General features: G+C 38.3%; 1 protein-coding gene across 1 annotated transcript in view; it reads left to right on the forward strand.

Annotated features, from left to right (window-relative positions):
- The window catches only part of Syt10 (synaptotagmin 10), a 55,286-nt gene extending 38,313 nt beyond the window's left edge, over window positions 1-16,973 (forward strand). The window contains exons 4-7 of the mRNA XM_041672302.1: window positions 7,380-7,500; window positions 11,167-11,338; window positions 14,433-14,562; window positions 15,942-16,973. Coding sequence (XP_041528236.1) covers window positions 7,380-7,500; window positions 11,167-11,338; window positions 14,433-14,562; window positions 15,942-16,013 — 495 coding nt within the window. The 3' untranslated portion in view covers window positions 16,014-16,973. The remainder of the gene's footprint in view (window positions 1-7,379; window positions 7,501-11,166; window positions 11,339-14,432; window positions 14,563-15,941) is intronic.
- The last annotated feature ends 4,776 nt before the right edge of the window (window positions 16,974-21,749 follow it).

Consider the following 21,749-nt stretch of genomic DNA (forward strand, 5'->3'; position numbering starts at 1 on the left):
GTGGGTCCTCCCACTTCAAGAAATTCAATTAATAAAAATCCCTCACAGGTATATCCAGCTGCTTGAATTTTAGTTAATTCCAGATGAGTCAAGTTGATAACCAAGAATAGCTATCACACTACTTATTCTTTGACAGTTTCATACATATATACACTGTGTTTTGATCATATCTTCCTCCAAGGACCCTCTTCTACTCCAGAACAGTTCCCCTTCCCCACTGACCCCCCCTTCCCTTTCCAACTATTGGGGACCTTTCCATCTCCTTTCTCTTTTTGTTTTTCTCTTATATTTAAGATAGATTTTTTTCCTCACATAATATATCCTAATCTAAAAAAATCTTAAGAATTTTTTTTACCACTTCAAGATGGCTCTGCAGCAAGAAGGATGATGCAGATGTTCCATTTAGTACTGGCCACGTTAGACTCAGTTATTCTCTGCATGTTGACCAGTTGTGGGTCTTCGTGGTAACCCTTGTCTACTACAATAAGAAGTGTATCTGATGAGCTGCAAGAGCTCCACTAATCTATGGCCTAAGGACAAGTAGAGAGACTCTAGAAGTCACAAAATATTAGTAGTAGGTTCTGCCCTTGGGACTGTGACCTCGTCAACCAGGGATTATGGTACCAGTCATGAATTGCCTCGTGTGGAGCAGGCTTTAAATTTAATTTTAAACATTATGCTGATTATCCCCATGACTTTATGTCACTCTGTCACCTAAGGGTGCTTGTCATTGCTGCTGCCAGTGCTCACAGCTGAATGAGACTGGTTATGACCTTTCTCCCTGGACAGCCTTCACAGCACCTTCCTGCCACATCACCCTGAACGCACCTGATCCTGTCTGTTTGTTTTTCATACTTATTTTAAGTACACCTTACCTCATCACCCTACATCCGCATCTGTCCAGCTCTCTTCCTGTTTGAATCTTTCCACATTCAACTTACTGTCTCCTCGCTTTCATATTATCGCTCTTCCATGTGCTGCTGCCCACTTCCTTTAAGGCAAGACACTTCTAGACCCTTCATCTCTATTCTAGTGGCCTGGTTTTCAGGGAACCCCAAATTAAACACCCACAATCAAAGAGTCGGGTCTAGGATCTGAACAGACGAGAGAACACAAGCAATTTTGTTTCTGAGGGTAGCTTACCTCATTCAGTATATTTTTTGTTTTCATTTTTCTTTATAGCTGAATAAAGTTCCCAGTGTGTACATTTGCAACATTTCCATTTGTCTGGGCATCTGGACTGATTCCGTTTTCTGTCTATTGTGGATAGAGGGGCAATGGACATGGATGTGCTAATATAAATATCTCTGTATTAAGATAGTCATTTGGGTATATGGCAAGGACAGATACACCTGCATCGTGTGGTCTTTGGAAAAACCTCCAGGATGATTTCCAAAGAGAATGGAGTAGTTTGCATTCCCACTGATAGCATATAAAGTTCTCCTGCCCTCATACCCATGACAATATTTGTTATCATCAGTGCCCTTGAATAAGATATAATCTCAAACTAGTTTTACTCTGCATTCCCCCTGATAGCAAAGAATGTCGAATACGTTTTGAATGTTTCCGAACATTTGTAATTCTTCTATTGAGAACTTCCTGTTCAGTGCAAAATCCAGTTTTTCAGTCGGTTGTCTTTGAGTTTAGCTTTGTGAATGTATTGTATATTCTAGTTCTTAATCCTATGTCAGATATATAGCTAATCAGAAAAGATTCTCTCCCATTCTGCTTACTCCCTTAGCAGTTTCCTTTGCTGTAGAGAAGCTTTTTAGTTTGATGAGGCTTCATGTGTCAAGCATTGGTCTTATTTCCCAGGTAATTGGAATTCTGTTTAGGAAATCGTTACCTATATTTATGTTGCAATCAAGGCTACCGTGAACTCACAACTAGACCCCTCAATGGGTGGAAAATGAAATGTTTTATTCAAACTGCCAGAGCTATCTCTCAGGATTCAGAGATGATAGAAAATGGTGGGGGGATTCTTGACAGTTTTAAGGGGTTATGTTGCAGCAGGAGGTAGCTGAGTTAGCCGAAACAGTCTGGGAACTAAGAGGGGACTTAGGTCTGCTGAAGGTTTTGAGTTAAAAGGGAACTAGATGCCTGTGCTGGAGATAGTTAGCTGAATGGGACAGAGAGGGAAGTGATGGCTCTTTATTACAAATAGAAACCCACTTGTCAAGGTTTCTGAGGAATTCTGGTTTTCGGTAGCAATCCTTCTGTGTACCTGTGAGAGTCCAGCCTGAGCTGCGCCCAGACCATCATTTCGGACATTGCCAGTGGCCTTGCCATTTGGGAGGTTGGGAGCCCACTTGGACCTAGCATATATCTTGCACTCCCTGCTTTTACCTTTAACAGTTCAAAGATATCTGGACTTTATAAGATTTTTTAAAAAATTTACAGATTTAAGTTTTATGCAGGGCAAGGTAATATGTTTGTAGTTTCATTCTTCTGCATGTTAATGTCCAGGTTTCTAGAACTGAAAATGGTGTCTGTTTTTAGTATATATTTTTGGATACTTTACAAAAAAAATCTGGTAGTCATTATTTGTACATGTATCTGGTTCCTCTATCCTATTTTATTGATCTATGTGGGGGTTTTAGTGCTGGTGTCATGCCGTTTTTATTACTGCGAGTCTGTGCATAAAACGTAAAATCAGGTATGATAATAATACCTCACACTTGCAAATGACTGCTTTAGCTTTCCTCAGTCATTTTTGCACCCATACATATTTTAAGGGGTGTGTGTGTGTGTGTGTGTGTGTGTGTGTGTGTGTGTAGTATATCCCTGGTATCTGGATTGTGATTTCTTTAAATACATAGATTGCTTTTGATAGAATGACCATTTTCACTGTTTTGATTCTTCCTATCCATGAGTAAGGGAGGATTTTCCACCTCTTAGTGCCTTTCCAATTTCTTTCTTCAGTGTCTTAAAGTATTATAGAAGTTGTAGAAAGTTTTTTATCGGATTGTCTTTAGACCGCCAGTCCACAAACAATGACACAGAGACATTATTAATTATAAAAGCTTAGGCTTATTTCCACTAGCTCTTAGAACTTAGCTAACCCATATTTTTAAACCTACGCTCTAGCACATGGCCCTTTTACTCTCCTCATCTGACCTCAAGTACAGCTCATCTGATTTGTTTTAGGGGCTATTTTGAATGAGATTGCTTCACCAATTTCTTTTTCAATATATTTGTCATTTATATGAAGAGAGTCTACTGATTTATGTCTGTTAATTTTATATTCTTCCTTTTCTGCAAATATGTTTTTAGTTTTCAGAGCCTTTTGCTAAAATCTGTTGGGTCTCTTATGTATAAAATGTCATCTACAAAAGGGAGCACTTCGGTTTCTCTTATTTGTATCACTTTTATTGCCTCCTTCTGTCTTGTTGTTCCAGATAAGACTTCAAGCCCTTCATTGAGTAGTATGTATTCTTGTCTTGTTTCTGATCTTTTTTATTTTATTTTTAAAAACTATCTTTTCTCATTCTATCTGCCAAATCTAGTATCTACTCCCTCTCCTCCTCCCACTTCCTCCACCTTTCCCTTATCCTATCCCTATCCCACCCCCCATTTCACCCCCATACCACCCTCTTCCCAACCTCTCAGAGAGGATAAGGCTTCCCATGGGAAGTCAACAAAGTCTAGCACGTTGATTTAAGGCAGGACCAAGGCACTCTCCCCTATATCTAGGCTGAACAAGGTATCCATTCAAAGAGAATAGGTTCCAAAAAGCCATAACAAGCAGTAATGATAAATCCTGGTCTCACTGCCAGTGGCCCCACTGTCTGCCCCAGCCATATAACTGTCACCCACATTCAGAGAACCTAGTTTGGTCCTATGCTAGTTCTCTCTCTATCAGGCCAGAGTTGGTAGGCTTCCACTAGCTCAGGTAAGCTGTTTCAGTGGGTATCCCCATCATGATCCTGACCTCTTTACTCATTCTCACTCCTCCCTCTCTTTGACTGGACTTTGGGAGCTCAGCCCAGTGCTCTACTGTGGTTCTCTGCATCTGCTTCCATCAGTTGCTAGATGAAGGTTCTATGGTGACATTTAAGATAGTCATCAATCTGATTACAGGGCAAAGCTAGTTCAGACACTCTCTTCACTATTGCTTAAGGTCTTAGCTGGGGTCATCCTTGTGGATTCCTGGGAATTTCTCTAGTGCCAGATTTCTCACTAGCTCCATGACAGCTCCCTCAATCAAGATATCTCTTTCCCTGTTCTCAGTCTTTGTCCTTCCCCCATCTCAACCATCCCATTCCCTCTAGTTCTCCTCCCCCTCCCCTTCTCTTCACCTCCTAACTTTCTACTTTCCTTCTCACTCCTAGGCCCAGGGTCCCAACATTCCCAGGAGTTTTGTCTACTTCCCCTTTCCCTGGTGATCTATGTATGTTTCTCTTAGGGTTCTCCTTGTTACTTAGTTTCTCTAGAGTCGTGAACTATAGGCTCCTTGTCCTTTGCTTTACAGCTAGTATTCACCTACGATTGGGTACATACCATGTTCATTTTTCTGGATCTGGGTTAACTCACTCGGGATGTTTTTTTTTTATAGTTCCATCCATTTAATTTTGCATTCTTTGTATATTCTAGATATTAATTCTCCATCTGATATGCAAGCAGCATAGATTTCTCCCATTTTTACATGCTGTCTCTTCACTCAATTGTTTCCTCTTCTGTGCTGAAGGTTTTTAATTTGATAAGGTCTCATTTGTCCACTTTTAGCTTTGTTTCCCAAGAGACTCGATTCCTAGTCACAAAATCCTCCCAATGCTTATATCTTAAAAATGTTTTCCCCACTGCTCCCTCTAACAGTTTCAGAGTTTACGATCTTTAGTCTGTTTAGATTTGATTATATACAGGATAAGAAATAGGGATTTTGTTTTATTCTTCCATATGTGCATATACAGTCTTTCTCAGCACCATTAGTTAAGAGGCTGTCTTCTTTTACACTGTGTGTTGTGGCATCACGTGGCTGTTGCTGTGGGGTTTTATCTGGGTCCTTTATTCTACTCATTGATCACTCTCTGTGTTTGTGCCAGTACTTTGCTTGATATGGTTTATGGCATAACTTAAAATCAGCATCATTTTACCACTTGAATTATTTGTTTTGCTCAAAATTGTTTTCACTATCTGAGTTCTTTTGTATTTCCACAAACTGTAGGCACCATTATACTAAACAGGGAAAAATCTCCAAGCATTTTCAGTAAAATCAGAAACAAGACAAGGCTGTCCACTCTCTCCCCTATTCAATATTGTGCAAGAGAAAAAATACACAGGAAGAGAAGAATGCTCAGAGTTCCTGTTTGCAGATGCTGTGATTCTGTACATAAGAGACCCCAAAGACTCCTAGAAAGTGAAACCCTTTCAGGAAAGTGGCAGGATACAAGCTAACAGACAAAAACCAACAGCCCTCCTGTATACCAGTAAGCCACATGCTAGAAAAAGATCAAGGAAACACTCCTATTTAAAAGGGACAAAAGAATAAGCACAACCAGGGAAGGAAAGACCTTTGCAATTAACCTTTAACACATCAAAGAAAGAAAAGACACAAGGAGATGGGAAGCCCTCCAAAGCTCAAGGACTAATTCCAGAATCAGTTCCACGGAGGTTGCTCTACTACCAATGCAGCCCACAGACTGAATGCTATGCCAATCCAAATTCTGATTACATTCTTCAGAGAAATAAAGATTTCCAAAAGGTTTTATATTTTTCATTCCAAGTTGCAGTCTGACATCTGACTTCCACCATGCACCTTGTCATACATGTAACCATGACCACACACAAAATAAAAGACTGAGCTCAGGTTACCAGGCTTAGAGGAATCTTTCCAGCCCCAAGAAACAAGGAACTTTGAAGAACCTACTTCGGTGCTCCTGAGTATTAAGTTAGGAATTTATTTTCTCCAAATTAAATCAACTTCAATTTTTTTCTTTAGGAATAATTTCATTGAATCTTTTAATTCACCCTTAAAGCAAAATCCTTAAATCTCATAATGCATTCAGTTTTCACTGTTTGCCATCTATGCAGTGACAGCATATAAATCTACATCAGAATGCTAGGAACATGTGTAATGTTTTATCCAGAATAATTATCCATCTGAGAGCTGAGGATACAGCTTATTGGTTTAAGCTCTTGATCCCCAGAATACACATAAACAGCATGTGGGTGTAGTGGTTCACCAGTAATTCCCAGCCTTGGAAGGCAGAGACAGGATTCCCGAGCAAAGCCATCTTGCAAAACCAGCTCTATCGTGCTGGTGAGCTCTGGATTTGATTGAGAGACCTTGCCATAAAGACTAGGGTAGCAGATCGACAGAGGATGATTCCTAACATCTGGTCTCTACATGCATGAACATACAAGCACATGCAATAAGAAGAGAGAGAAGTGAGGGGACAGAAACCAAGAGACATGCAGAGAAACACACACACGGAGAGAGACAGAGAGACACAGAGGCAGAGACAGGAATAAAAGAAAAAGAAGGCAAACAACTGAACATGAGAGATGGCTAAGTTCAACAAGCAGCCCCTTCAAAAGCAGAGGCAAGCGACACTTGATTTGTGGGAAAGAGGCGACAGTGCTTATAACAAGACTGGGCTGGTACATTAGAGATGAAGCAGAGAGGATCCAATCAACATGGGTTCTGTATAGGGATTTTCAGTGTGTTGTCTAAATGAAGACACACAGAAAGGAAATTCTTCACAGTCACACTAAGAGGGTTGCGAATCAAGAAGTTTCCAGGCACACTGGAGCTTGTAGTCATGCCCTGCTGTGTGTGTGTGTGTGTGTGTGTGTGTGTGTGTGTGTGTGTGTGTGTAAAATTTGCTTTTCATTTCATAAATGATCACTTTGCTATGTGAAGCTTAACTTATAGGATGGGAGATGAGTTTTATAGGTCATTCAATCCTGATGGGAGACAGTGGTTTGAACAGTCATAATAGATCCCCGAAGAGTCAGTAATAGATGGCATGTTTTGACAGTAGTGTAGGGAAGAGCTGCTCTGACTTGGTTGGATGCAGAGTAAGAGGAAACGAAGACTCTCTTCCTAGTCGGAACCTACTAGTTTTGGCTTCAGCCTCTGAGTAAGCCATGCTGTCATTTGTTCCTTGTGACAAGATGAAGACTAAGGTGGTCAGGGGGTGGAAGCAACAGTCTGCTAAATTGCAGATGGTAAATGAGCAGCTGGGATATGTTCTTTTTACTAACTCCATTCACAAAAACAAAAGAACCAACTTGTAACAATGTATCTAAATCCTCAATGAAACTATTTAAAATTTTATAATATTCTAATAATGTGAATTTTCTCAGTTATCTTCCCTTTCGTTTTGCTTTCACGGTGTGTTGTTTGAAATTGCTAACATTACCAATTGCCAATCTAGGAAAGCATAGACCTGGGCGAAATCATGTTTTCCCTTTGCTATCTGCCAACTGCTGGGCGGATGACTTTGACAGTGATCAAGTGCAGAAATCTGAAGGCAATGGACATCACCGGGTCATCGGGTGAGTGCACACACATCTACATAAATAATTTCTCATAATGAAAACCATATGGCTTTTAATTACCTCTTTGCTATGGGAGAAAATAAAAGCAGAAAGTAAGATAGTAAATCAAAATGTTACAAACCACCTTTTAAAGGTAACATTAAAATTATGAAATCTTTAAAAACTATCAATAGATTGACTTCGAACTTTGGTTTTTGCCTTTCTTTCTTCCTTTCTTTCTTTCTTTCCTAATCTAGTCTTTCTAAATGCCTAATTTATTTTGTTCTCCCAAGCTTCCAACTAGTCTGTGTGTAAGGGAAGGTCCTTAGACTTTCATCTGTGAAAGTGTCCATACAAAGATATGTTTAAATTGAGTCTACTTCCTTTATGTATCTACAGAGAAACATAAATGTAAGCTCACCATTTGTGTTTGCATCCTTGACTCCTTTCCAGTAAAAATTTGGAACATCTAAAGAAACTACGAGAAACACACAAAAGCAGTATGTCAAGAAGGGCTAGAGGGAAATTTCTCTTGTGGGAATTTTTGACAAAGGAGTGAAACACGTGATGCACCCTTCACCCTCCCTTTTACGTGTCTGAACATAAATTTATGTTGTGGTATTTTCCCAGAGAATTATGAAGCAATGCAAAGCAGCAGGTGGCAAAGGACGGGACCAATTCTCAGGGAGGCTTTGACATCTTAATGTGGGGGCCACACCATGACTACCCATTCCTTTCTTAAAGTTTGCAGAAAGACATGGAAGAACAATTAAATTTATTTGGGTGAAAACCTTGTGTCAATGTATATCACTGAACATCAACAAGGGACCCAACAAGTTATTGCTTATTCTATCCCTTATGGGACATTTTAAGCCAAGCAGAGCAGTGCTAGAGTTGTTATGAAATTTGAAGTTGCTTCCTGGTTATGTGAAGCTCTTCCTGGTTACATGAAGCTTTTCCTCATCAGAGTCCATTTTGAGAGTACTATCTCATTCTACCTTGCAGCAGGCATATGCACTAACCAAGGAGCCACTGATGGTGTTTTAGGCAAAGAGTGTCATCAGAGACGTAACGGGAGAGCAGAGGCAAGAAAACCTCATTTCCTTATTAGGATGTGGTTGCTCACTGAAAGAATATCTCCCTTAGAATTGTCTCCCAAGTGTTAAAAAAAAAGCTTCTGGGAAGGTTAGATATTAACATTGCCCCCTTACATGCACCAGTATGTATATAATTCCAATAAGGAAATACCTTTTGTTGCTTGAAATGGTCCAGATACATTTTTCTAGAGTTTAAAATGTAGATACTTGCTCAACAAATTAATATCTTATTCTAAGGAAGCAAAGTTATGACTCTAGGAATAGATAAAATAAGATCAAGAATCTATTGTCCTAAAGTAAGTTATTTAATTTTAAAACTATCAATACTAAAGGGTTCACACAAACTTTCTTTGTTTTATTTAAATAACGTTTTTCACTATTTTACATACCATCCAGTTTCCCCTCCCTCCTCTTCTCCCCTTTCCCATCTATCCCCTCCTCCATCTGCATTCATGTATAGTTGAGGCAGGACCTAGATTTTCCCTTAAATCTAGGTCCGGTGAGGTAATCCAGTGTGCCGAACAGGTTACCAAAAGCCAGCTAAGCACCAAGGAGAGGTCCTGCTCCCACTGTTAGCAGCGTTACTAAGGGACCAAGCTACACAATTGTCACACTCATGCAAAAGGCCTTGGTCTGTTCCATGCAGGCTCCCTAACTGTGGATCCAGCGTCCATGAGCTCCCGTGAACTCTCTGTGGGTTCTGCCATAATGGCAACCCTGGCTTGTACAATCCCTCTTCCCTTTCTTACTCAAGACTCTTGGAGCTCAGCACAGGGCTTGTCATAGAACTCTGCCTCTGTTTCCATCAGTTGATAGAGTATCTCTGATGGCAATTAGGGAAGTCACCAATCTGTTTACAGTAGATGGCCAGATCAGGATCCCTCACTACTATTGCTAAGTGTCTTAGTTGGGATCATCCTTGTGGCTTCCTGGAGGTTTCCCTGACACCAGGTTTATCCCTAACCCCAAAATGCCCCCATCAAGACATCTCTTTGGTTATTCTTCCCCTCCATCCTGCCACCAACCCACCTCCTGCACCCAGTCTGGCCATCCCACTCCCTCTAGTTACCATCCTGCCATCCCCCTAGCCTCCTGCCCCTAGTTTATCCAGGAGATCTTTTCTTCTTCCCCTTCCCAGGAAAATCTATGAATTCCTCTTTGGGCCCTCATTGTTATTTAGACTCTCTGGGGCTATAGATTGTAGGTTGGTTATCCTCTACTTTGTGTCTAATAACCACCTATGAGTGAGTACATATCATGTTTGTCTTTCTAGGACTGGATTACCTCACTCAGAGTAATTATTTTTTAGATCCATATATTTGCTTGCAAATTTCATGGGGTCATTGTTTTCTTACAACTGAGTAGAGTAGTACTCCATTGTGCAAATGTACCACATTTTCCTTATTCATTCTGCAGTTGAAGGGCATCTAGGATGTTTCCAGATTCTGGCTATTACAAATAATGTTGCTATGAACATAATTGAGCAAGTGTCCTTGTGCTATGATTGTACATCCTTTGTGTATATACCCAAAATTGGTATAGCTGGGTCTTGAGATAGATTGATTCTAAATTTTCTAAGAAACCACCATACTAATTTCCAAATTGGTTATACAAGTTTGCACTTCCGTCAGCAGTGGAGGAGTGTTCTCTTATTCCACATCCTCTCCTACAGAAGCTATTATCGGTGTTTTTGATCTTACCCATTCTGATCGGTATAAGATGGTATCTCAGAGTCATTTTGATTTGCAGTTCCTTGATGACTAAGAATTGAGCAATTCTTTAAGTGTCTTTCACTGTTTGAGAATCTTCTATTGAGAATTATCTGTTTAGATCTGTTTTTTTAATTGGATTATTTGACATTTTGATGTTTATCTTCTTGAGTTCTTTATATATTTTGGACATTAGAACTCTGTCAGGTGTGAGGTTGGTGAGGATCTTTTCTCACTCAGTAGGCTGCCATTTTGTCTTATTGACAATGTCCTTTGCCTTATGGAAGGTTTTCAGTTTCAGGAAGTCCAGTTTATTAATTATCGATCTCAGTGTCTGTGTTACTGGTGTTATATTTAGGAAATCATCTCCTGTGCTAAAGCACTCAAGGCTACATTCTCACTTTCTCTTCTGTCAGGTTCAGTGTAACTGGAACTATGCTGAGGTCTTTGATCCACTTGGACTTGGTTTTGTACATGGTGATAGATATGAAATTATTTGCATTCTTCTACATGTCAACATGATTATACAAGCACCATTTGTTAAAGGTGCTTTTTTCTTTGTATCATTTGGCTTCTTTGTAAAAAAAAAGTGTTCATAGGTGTGTGGATTTAAATCACAGCCTTTGATTCTATTCCATTGACCCACATGTCTGTTTTTATGCCAATACCAAGATGTTTTTATTACTATAGCTTTATACTAGAGCTTGAAGTCAAGAATGGTGATGCCTCTGAAAGTCCCTTTATTATACAGGATTGTTTGAGCTACCCTGGGTTTTTGTTTTTTCACACACACTTTCTTATTTGGTAAAAATTAAATATGGTGTTTTTTGCATAGCATGAATGCTTTAATTTTAATAAAATTATCTCCCTTCTCACAGATCCTTATGTCAAAGTGTCTTTGATGTGTGAGGGTCGACGACTTAAAAAACGGAAAACGACTACAAAGAAAAACACTCTCAATCCTGTGTACAATGAAGCCATTATTTTCGACATCCCTCCAGAGAATGTGGACCAGGTCAGCCTGTGCATTGCCGTCATGGATTATGACAGGTGGGTGGAGGCTGCTGGCCCCGATGCAGATCTTCAAGTTGTCATAGCCAGGTCACATCTGCTTTCCAGGTTACTCACTGTTACAGCAGATCTCACTTGAAATAAAAACAGGGCAATGATTCATGAGAATCTATAGTTAGAGTTTTGGTTTGGTTTCACCTCCAAAGCAGTCTTTCTTAACATTCACCTGAGGCTGAAGAAAGGTCCGCAAGTAGTAAGAAGAACTATTTAGATGTGGGGTTGGTGAGGACCTTTTCTTCAGAATAACAAACACTGCAGTCCAGAGTTGACTTCACTAGAGGGGCTACCACAAAAGGATAGTGATGCTCACCCCAACTCTATAATGAATTGGCTTTGAAGGCCAGCATGTCTTTGGGATTCACCTTCTCCACTGGGAAACTGTTAACATGCTGTGGAATGTGGGGTGATGATGGAACTGGAAGATGCATGGCGATCAGCTCAATGCTTTTATGCATTGCTTTTGATAACTCTACCACTTGTGTAGAACATGAATATAAAATGCTTAAGAGAATACTCATTGGACTATGAGGAGTGGTAGGATTGTGCCATTTAGTGTCTCAAAGCCAGCCCCTAAAAATATAAATAAATAAATATTTTCTGATCTACTTGAATTTATATTAAAAATGATCTGTGATAACTTTTCAGTAGTAGAAAAATCTCGAATTATCCCATTCTTCAAATGTTAAAAGCGCTATAAATGTTTTCATTAATAGCCCTATTTCACTTTAGCACCTACCCCTATTGACTTCTCAAAGCACTGAGTTTGAGTAGGTACAGCTAAGCATGTCATCAACCCAATGTTAAGGAAATAGATATTAATGCCACATAAATCAGTAAGATAAAAATTATTCCTATAAATATGCTCGTTGGGAAACTTCATAGTGCCATGAATTTACATAAGGAAAGACCAGAAAAGCATACTGGAGCATCCTAAAATTACCCCAAAGCCTCCTCAGAGACGCCTATCTAAGTGATTCTGTGGAAAGTCTTTCAGATTCTTTCATATTACATTCTGTTTCAAGAACAAGCTTTTGAAGGAAGTTGGGATGGCAGAGACATGTAAGCTTAACACTCAGGGGGAGCAGGCAGGAGACTCAGTTCAGCTACATAGTAAGTCTGAGGGCAGCCTGGGCTGCATAAGACCTGGCTTCAAAAAGATTAAAAAGAAAGAAGGCCAGCATGCCAGGTGCTGTCTTGACTTTCCTGATGGGAACCAGCTTCCGCCATTGACTCTTCTGGGCCTCCAGTTTGTTATGAAATGAAATGATAGTAATGTTACCCAGAGTGAGAGTCATGGGCTCGGGATTAATTGTGTTAAAATGCTTGGGAAAAAAAACTATCTTTACATAGTGAACTCTCAAAAAATATTAGTTATCCCCAGTCCAAATGGATACATCTACAGAACACTTCCATGCCTAAGGCTCAGGAAACATTGCAGAAGAGCAGGTAGAAAGATTACAAGAGCCAGAGAGTCAGGGAGTTTGCTGTGATACTGTCTCCTAGTAATGGCAGAAGCTACACCCATGAAATATCACCAACGTGACTGCATAAATGTGAGCTGAACAAGGACTACACCAACTGACAAGCCCAAGAGGATAAAGAAAATACTACAAGGCCCCAACCCTACACAAAGAACAATAGGTGACTGAGGAATGCTGGGAGCAGGAGAGGTGGTCTTCTCCAGGGAAGAGCACACCAATAGGTCATCCAATGCCAAATGGTCAGCCCTGGAAACATACATACGAGTAACATTATACAGACTGAAGAGCTTATATTTAGGAATGCATATGCCTGAACATATACCTATGTACATATAATAGCAATTAATGAAAAAAGAGGCCATGAATGTGAAGGAGAAAGGAGAACAGTCTCTGAGCCTGTTTGGAGAGAGAAAGGGGGATATGGAAATACAGTATAATTATATTTTAATATCAAAAATAAAAAAGTAAAAATAAATATTAGCTATCATTTTTATTGGTTGCAGTGAAAGTGGGGCATAAAATAGAAAATAGTAATGTCAAATGGTATGCTTTGTTATGCAGTGATAAATCATAGTGGTGGGACTAAACACAGCCCTGCCCCCCTTAATTATACTGCCAGCAATAGAGCACTCACGCATATAATTTAGTCAGTAAAATAGAGACTGTTACGCCAGAAAGTGAGCACTGTCCTCCTGCCATACAGTCTAAACACCATCACAGAGCAAGCCTTGTGCAAAGGGTAGGGTTTATCCTGACAGTGTGGGGGTTAGGTAGGACTGCATCCCAGAAAGCAGCGTTGTAGAAGTGAGGGGTCTGCTGGTGTCCCAGACACACACTTTCCTTGTCAACATTGCATAGGTTTATGAGTCTTTTATATGTAAATTCATTTTGTATGTTGATATTATTTAGTTAATTATCTCTGGGCCTTTTTTTTTTTTTTTTGGTCTGGTCTGGTTGGTTGGTTGGTTGGTTGGTTGGTTGGTTGGTTGGTTGGTTTTGAGACAAGATCCCATGTACCCCAGGCTGGCCTCAAAACTTTCTCTGTAGATAATGATGAACTTGAATTTCTGATTTTCATGTCTCCACCTCTCAGCCAAACCCCACACATGGCCTACTTAATTTTTATTTAGAAATTTTCATTTACTCTAAACTGCTACACAATAATCCCTTCTCTATAGGGAATATGTTCTATCATGTTCCATAGATTATGGAAAACAAAGACAGTGGTGAGTTCCATGTATTCTGTTCTTCCTACATGTACAGATCTTCAGAAAGTCTGCTTTATAAATTGTGCACAAGATTGCCAGTGACAAGTAACAAATAATAAAGTAGGACAATTATAACAAGATACTATATAAATCATTATTTAATATTGATGTGTTATTTGTTTCTAGAACTTTTCATTTGATATTTTCAAACAGCAATTGCCCATGGATCACTGAAAAGTACAAAAGTAAGATCTGGGTCTGGAGACTACCGTAGTTGTAGAATCTACTGCTTTTGATGATGTGTTAAAAACTGTACTGAAATATGGAACGTTCCACTTACCTTTGAATTCTGACAGTGAAAGTATGATATTCCACAAATCCTAGGGTGGGACACAATGAGGTCATAGGTGTGTGTCGAACTGGACTAGACGCTGAGGGTCTTGGGCGAGACCACTGGAACGAAATGCTGGCCTACCACCGGAAACCAATCACACACTGGCACCCCCTGCTGGAGGTAAGGATGTGGGTGCTGCCTCTGCCCTCAGTTATATTGCTGTTACTTAAATATTTTTTTTACCTGCTAACTTTCATTTGACATTTCCCTTATTTACCTTTCAAAACAATTCTCTCGCTTTTGTTTCAGAGTCTCTAACATCATCTTTTTCAGTCCCCCATCAGTTCCTATGTATCAAAAGACACATAAGAACACAGGACATAGCATGGCATTAGATCACAGATAGTTTTCTAGTAACTGGATCAGGGACAACTGGCATTAAAAGACAAATGTACTTTCCTCTACACATACCTTTTTTTCATCCCCTATGTCTTTATTTAGTAGACAAACAGATTGTATGGACCAGAGATATATGCACAGCCTGAATTTAGCACTACAGGAAAATGAAGAGTGAAACTATATTTTTCTTGTTAGAGAAGGAATAAATGAGAAAGTACGAGTTATTCAAGAGCTGAGTAAGTTGGTAGGCAGAGGTGAAAGCCTCACAGAGCTGAGTAAGTTGGTAGGCAGAGGTGAAAGCCTCACTTAGAAAAAAATCTACTTATTTCAACTTCATTAATCAAACTTCATTAAACTCTCAAAATACAGATATGTAAGGATCATGAGACTTACCCTTGTCATTGGGGTTGCCACCTGACACGCTGGCCTTCCCATTTATGAATTCCCCAGATGAAAATTCCCTCCTACTTAAAAGAAAAAGGAACACAGCCTTGAATTAGTGTTACAGTTTGTTGCTGTAATAAAATACCAAGACCAGAAGCGATCTCTGGAAGACAGCTCTTTTTGGCTTATCCATACAGTGGAGAAGCATAGTGGCAGGAGGCCAGGGAAGGAAGCAGAGAGAGCCTGTTTCTATCCACAAACAGGAAACAGAACAAACGTGAAGAGGGGCACTAAGGGTATAAACCTCAAAGTTCACCCAACAAGGCTATCCCTTCCAATGGTTTCATAAGTTTCCCAAACAGTTCTCAAATTTATGAGCCTATGGGAGCCATTTCTCATTCAGATTATCATAAGTCATTGGTGTCTACAATTTCTTGCTGTTCTTACCTTGCACTATAGTAAGTAATATTACAGAAAAAAAAACTAAGCATCTCCTATAAAGGGTGGGACCCTTCTAAAGCCGTAAAAGGAGCAGTGAGACATTGTTCTGTGTACCTTCTATGTTTCAAACAGTATGTGTTACACGAAATGTTTGTGTTCTCTCTCTCTGCCTTAGAAGGTAAGTTCTGAAGAGTGTGGAGGTTACAGAAATCTTCTCTTCAGAGATTTACAAATTGTGCATGAATATCACTATTAACAGAGAGAGAGAGAGAGACGATTGTCATTATATGCTTTGCCATCATTGGATCAGATTTTATGAAATTCCTATCTTTCAGTTACCTGGCCGGGCAACCAGCTTTGATAGTCAAGGATCCTGTTCTTCTCCAAGACTACCATCCACACCATAAAGCCTCCAAATAAAACTGTGTCACAGAAAGACCTAGAATCATGTGCTCATCGAATCAGATATACACAGACACAGAACATTTGACTTCTTCATTTAAAATATACCCATGATGATGAATAACTTGTTATATAATTTCTGTTTGTCTTACCTCTTGGTTTATTTCTGTTTTTAACTTTGAGCATATCAATGCATTTTATCTGAGTACTAATAGTCCTTAGTTATATAAGGTATTTTATATTTCATGTCATTGATTAGCACCGTGTTTTAATATGTTTTAATTCTTTGCTTAAACAAAGAAATAAGTTATTTGACAAGAGAACCCAGTTGTGTGTAAAATTAAATATAGTTTATGCCTGTGTTGTATGAAATAGTAAAATCTATCATTTCCAGATGTGCAGGCTTTATGTAAACTTTAATGAACACATTTAAATTAATTCCACAGGATCAACTCCTTCAAGTTCTAATTAATGTCACTTGTATGATAATAGAGTTTTCCTTCACAATCATCATTTTTGTCATTGAGGTTTATCCCTCAAGCTTCTTATTTGGGACACTCAGCTAAGCTGCAAAAATGAAAACTCACTTTGAATATAAATGTACAAAGTGACATTGAGTAGCAGGTTGTCAACAGTAGTTCAGACACCTGCTATAACGCTTAGTTGCTAGTTCTGAAACTTCTAGTCGTCTTCACCTCAAGGGTAGCATTGGTATCCACCCTAAGTGGCTACAGTCATGACTTCATCTTTCAAGGTTCTCTCGTACTCTGGTGTGTCTATTCTGTGACTTGAAGCTGCCGTGTGCTCCCATGATTTTGATGGATCGCACTTAACAGAAACCAAAAGTCCAGCCGCTCTCAGTGCCATGGTCCTTTAGATAGACAGGTGGTGACTCCACCCACTCAGGAACTCACTGGAGTGGAGAGTCTCAAGGAAAGCATGACTTGTTGTTCACCAAAATATAGATGCAGTACAACTTTTACACTTAATACAAACAAACATATTCCAAAGGATTAGATAGCCAGCCATTGACTTTCAAACGGATTAATTAATCAAACCATTAGAGGAAAAAACTATGCAAATGCTTTTTTTTACAAGAGAACTTTCTTTGAAATCAGGTCAGCTTTTTATTGTCTCATTTTAAGACCCCATTGGACGGAAACTGTATGAAATTAACCTTACTTTTGAGGTGTGCGTATTTAAAGTTTATTCCACAATAAGGTTTTTTAAAAGGAAGAAAATTTGTATTTGGAATTTTAAAACAAGTTAATTAGGATGAGAAAGTTTTAGACAATGAAGTTTTATATTTGTAAATTCCCTTATTTCAAATATTAGGAAATATATTTAAAAGTGTTGAAATTTCTCTCATCAAGATTCAATTACTGTTAACTAGATTGAAAACACATCACACATTAATATTCCCAGTGTAAACTCAGTTCTGCCTAAAACTTTTCAAAGATGCCTATGTCAAGATAATGTAAAAATACTACTAAGCTTTTTCTCATTAAAAATAAGAGAAATATGTCTGAAAACACTTGACTCTCCTGTCAAGTCAAAACACACAAACAAACAGAAACAAACCCTACTTGTGGCAGACTGAGAGAGTCAAGATGACAACTGATCTTGAAGTCTTTGTTTCACTGTAAAATAATAGCTGTTAGAGGGAAAGAAAAACGCTAGAATTCTAGTGTGCTAACATTTAGGGAGATACTTTAGCAGTAGATATAGCTGTGACATTTCTTAAGTAGGTGGTGTATACATTTTCATTCAAAATGATATCTTATGGACTTACTCCTGGCAAGATCACAGCTAACTTCCTAAAGAGAACAGGCTAAACCTTCCGAGGAACAAAAGGGAACTGTCAGGTAACCAGAACATTTTAAATAGGAGGCAAGTAGATGAAAATTAGATTGGAAAAAAATTAAATGCAAAATTACACGAGAATTAAGTCATTTATTTCTCATGAGAAGTACGTCAAAGCATTTGCTCAACCTAGGAAAGAGATTAAAGAGAGAAATTTCACAACTTTCAGCTAATGTGTGAGAGTTTTCTCTCAGAGTACTGCACAAATTCATTAGAACGACAGTTCATGCTGAGAAAAAAAAACAATCCTTATGTGTCTTATGCAACACCCCCTCATTCCCCCCTTTCACGCACTGAACCTTCTCTCTGCTTGTGAGGTACTGTCAGTTTCTCAGCGTTTAAATACGGGTCAGTGTTCCAGATGCCCCCCACTAGCCTGTGGGATGGTATGTGCGGGTCGATGCAGCATGAAGCTGTAATTTAGGTATACAATAAATTCCCGATTTCAGGGACGCATTCAGGGACTCACCAATATATGCATCTAAGGAAAAAGATTCAGTGTTGCCTTGTGGGCCTGACAGCACAGTTGCTAAGTACACTGAACATGAAAGACACCAGTATGTGTCTAGTGCACACTCCTTTTACAAATCCAGCAGCTGATTCATTTGGGATTTTGATTTGTTCCTCATTGGTGTCCTATATTAGATTTTAGTCAAAAGATCCAGGTATGATCATCTGCTTCCTAATTTACTTTTCTCACTGGTTATTGGTTGCTTTTTCAGGCCACCCTGTGTTGCTGGCACCTCACATGTAAAACTCACCGTGTTCATAGACACTCAGTTCAGTACCAAATGTTAGGACAAACGCCAGGGAAGTAATGGGAGGAAACGGAGCCAGTCATGCACCGTCGTGTAGTTTTGGGGTGTGTGCACATGTTAGTTACTGCAGGGAGCTCACAAGCAATCAATACTGACTCAGGGTTTATAGTAGAGCAAATGTATCTGAGAGATTTGGTTGTGATTGTTAATTGATACTCACAACTATGAGTGTTCTTTTGTAGTGTTTTTTCTTTTAAAAATTTCCAGGCTCAGTAAGAAACTCTCAGTCTTCAAAAGTAAAAAAAGTCAGAATTCCATTCCACTGCCATCTCTATTATCTATAAAGCAAATCATAATTTATTCCAAAATGAGATGTCCAAGCAGCCAGGAATTACTACAATAAAGAAACATAAAATCATAACATTGAACACACACCAATTTCTTTCTACCTCTTCAGAAAAGACTACTTGATATATTCTTGAGCAGAATTTGTCTGATTTTTGCTATAATAGCTGAGATATTGCCAACCAGTTTAACTGCAAATAGTTAGAAAACTGGGTTGGTATGGCCTTGGGCAACCACTCGGCGTCTTTGTTAAATGTAAAGAAAACATGATCAGGTGTCACAACTTGATCTTCTAGCAATTACAGTTTTTCTGAGATGAACCGAGCTGGTTTCAATGCTTGTAGTTTTTAGACTAAAAGTGTACTGTTGTCAGCAAGTAGATTTTTAAAAACCTGAAAATGAGATAATTTAAAGAAACCATATGGGTAGTGAAAAAGATATTAAAGCATAGGAAACAAAGATATTGAGGTGTCGTAAAAAGGAACTCTTTTGTATTTTAAGTCTTAGTGGGCAATAAATTCTCAAATAATGTTCCAAAACTCCATAACTTAGCATTTAATAATTACTCAGAGACAAGGTTCAGGATACTATTTATCTGAACCTGCCGTAAAGATCTAGTATTAAGGAGAAAAATGAGTTTTAATACTTTACATGAGAAAGAGAGCTAATTAAGTAAAATGCTATTTCCAAAACATTATCTCTTAGGTATTCTATTAACTAAGAATTTTCTTTTATTAAAAGATCAATATTTATCCAGTAATCTGTCAGTTAAGATTATCATCAACCATTAAAGTTAATCAAAAAGATGTATTTGAACAGTGGCCCTGCATATTTGGTCAAAATGCATTCTCATTTGATCAAAATGCATTTAACTGAATTTTTATTAAAATGCATTTTTATTAAAATGCAGTTAAATCGTTATTTTCCTTTTATCATGTATATCAAGGAACTATAATAAGTTTGATTTGGTAGCATGGTAGTGCTGTGCTAAAGAGAGAGAGAAAATCATTCAATTAAGGACCAAGGTAAGCCTTAATGATTTACTTACGAAAATATTTGAATACTAAAAAGCAGTGACTGACAAAAAAAAGTAAAAGATGTTCAAGAGAAATGATAGTATTTTGTATGTATGAGATGATTAGATACACTCCTCCCAGGGGGAACTATTTATATAAATCCTATTTTTATCTCTATTGTGATGAGAAATACGAGTTGCTCTTGATATATTTATACGGAAATATTTTAATCTCAAGCCTACAATAATTTTTGATGTAGACCATGAGACCCTTTCCAAACAGTGACACTATGTCTGATTTTATCACAGAGGGTAAAAGTAAACCATTGTCTTCTGATGTTCTGTTGAGTTACACCTACTGTACACAGAATGTCATACTTACTGAACATATGACTGAGTTTTAATTATCCAATCTCATGAGAATTTTGTTTCTTGAAAATAAATTACTGAATATTGATGCAATTTACAGATATGAGTCAAAATTCACTAAGAATAAGTTTTGATGTTGCAAAGTTAATGTATAAAATGGATAGATTCGCTAAGGCTTGCCATATTGCTTCTTGTGTGCCTCATCTGAGCATTAAGACAGGGAATTATATCTTTCCATGATTTGCTGAAAACTTTGCTCACTCCTGATAACTGCTATCCCCAAGATTATGTAAAACAACAAAATAGTCATCCTCTATAAATACTTATGTAAATTATCTCATAGGTTTCATTAAGATTCACTGTTTTTCTTGTAGAATCCTTTAAGCTTTGCATTTAAAGAATTTAGTAGTATCAACATGAAGAGCTCACTGCATCAAGGAGAAGCAGGCAAAACTCCAATATGTAAAATATTTGCATCTCTAGCTTGTTCCTTAAACAAAGAGTACGACATGCAGGTTGCCAACATTAGCTGTTATTAACCCAATAGAGCAAAGATGGGGTTCACATTCAGAGATGGAGAAATCACAGAACACTGTGAATTCAGAATTAAGATAAGTCTAACTAGAAAAAAAAAACTGGCTTCCGTCATAAACATGATGTTTCCTCTAACTCCCTTACAAGTTGATAGTAGCCATGTATACTGATAGGACCTGCTAATCCTCTTCTTCCCACAGAGCCTCAGGCAATTTGAATCCACCATAGTTCATCGTTTTTCAATACCTTTAAATCGTTGTTCTTAATGTAACTTTTCAAGTGAAGTTTGTGATTTAATACTTAGCCATTGTTTAAGTCAGTATCTTTGACTTCTACATTATAGAACAGAAACTGAAGTCTTGAAATTCGTGTCTCTGACTTTGTACCTGGTGACCAGTCATTTGCAAACCTTGACATCTTATAATCCTATTCCTTAGAGCAGGTGTTTCTGTAAACCCTCTGAAAGGTGTTACACATTGTATTTTGGTATTTTTCCTATGTCTTCTTTAGAGTGTAGGAACATATTTGTCAGGATCAGATGAATTATGTAACAAAGAAACCTCAAAGTTGTTATGAAGGGTAGTTCATAATTACTTTTGTAAAAGAAATGGAAAAGCACTTGAAATATAATTTTATTGTTTCATATGTATTTTAAGAAAGAAATAAAGTGATTATAAATAATTCTATCTGTTACTAAAAAATATCCTTCTTCTCAATTTAATTTTGCAAGATAACTGTGAAGCTTTTCTTGAATATGAATTAAGCACAGTTTCCAGTTGCCTTTAATACTCCCTAAAGTGGGGGCTGGAAAGCGTAGTGCTGTTCTGCACCACCGTTAAGTGCCTCTGAAACAAAGC

Source organism: Microtus oregoni, unplaced genomic scaffold (genome assembly GCF_018167655.1).
Source record: "Microtus oregoni isolate MIOR12 unplaced genomic scaffold, Mior012 000022F_ref0000154, whole genome shotgun sequence".
Classification (NCBI taxonomy): Eukaryota; Metazoa; Chordata; class Mammalia; order Rodentia; family Cricetidae; genus Microtus; species Microtus oregoni.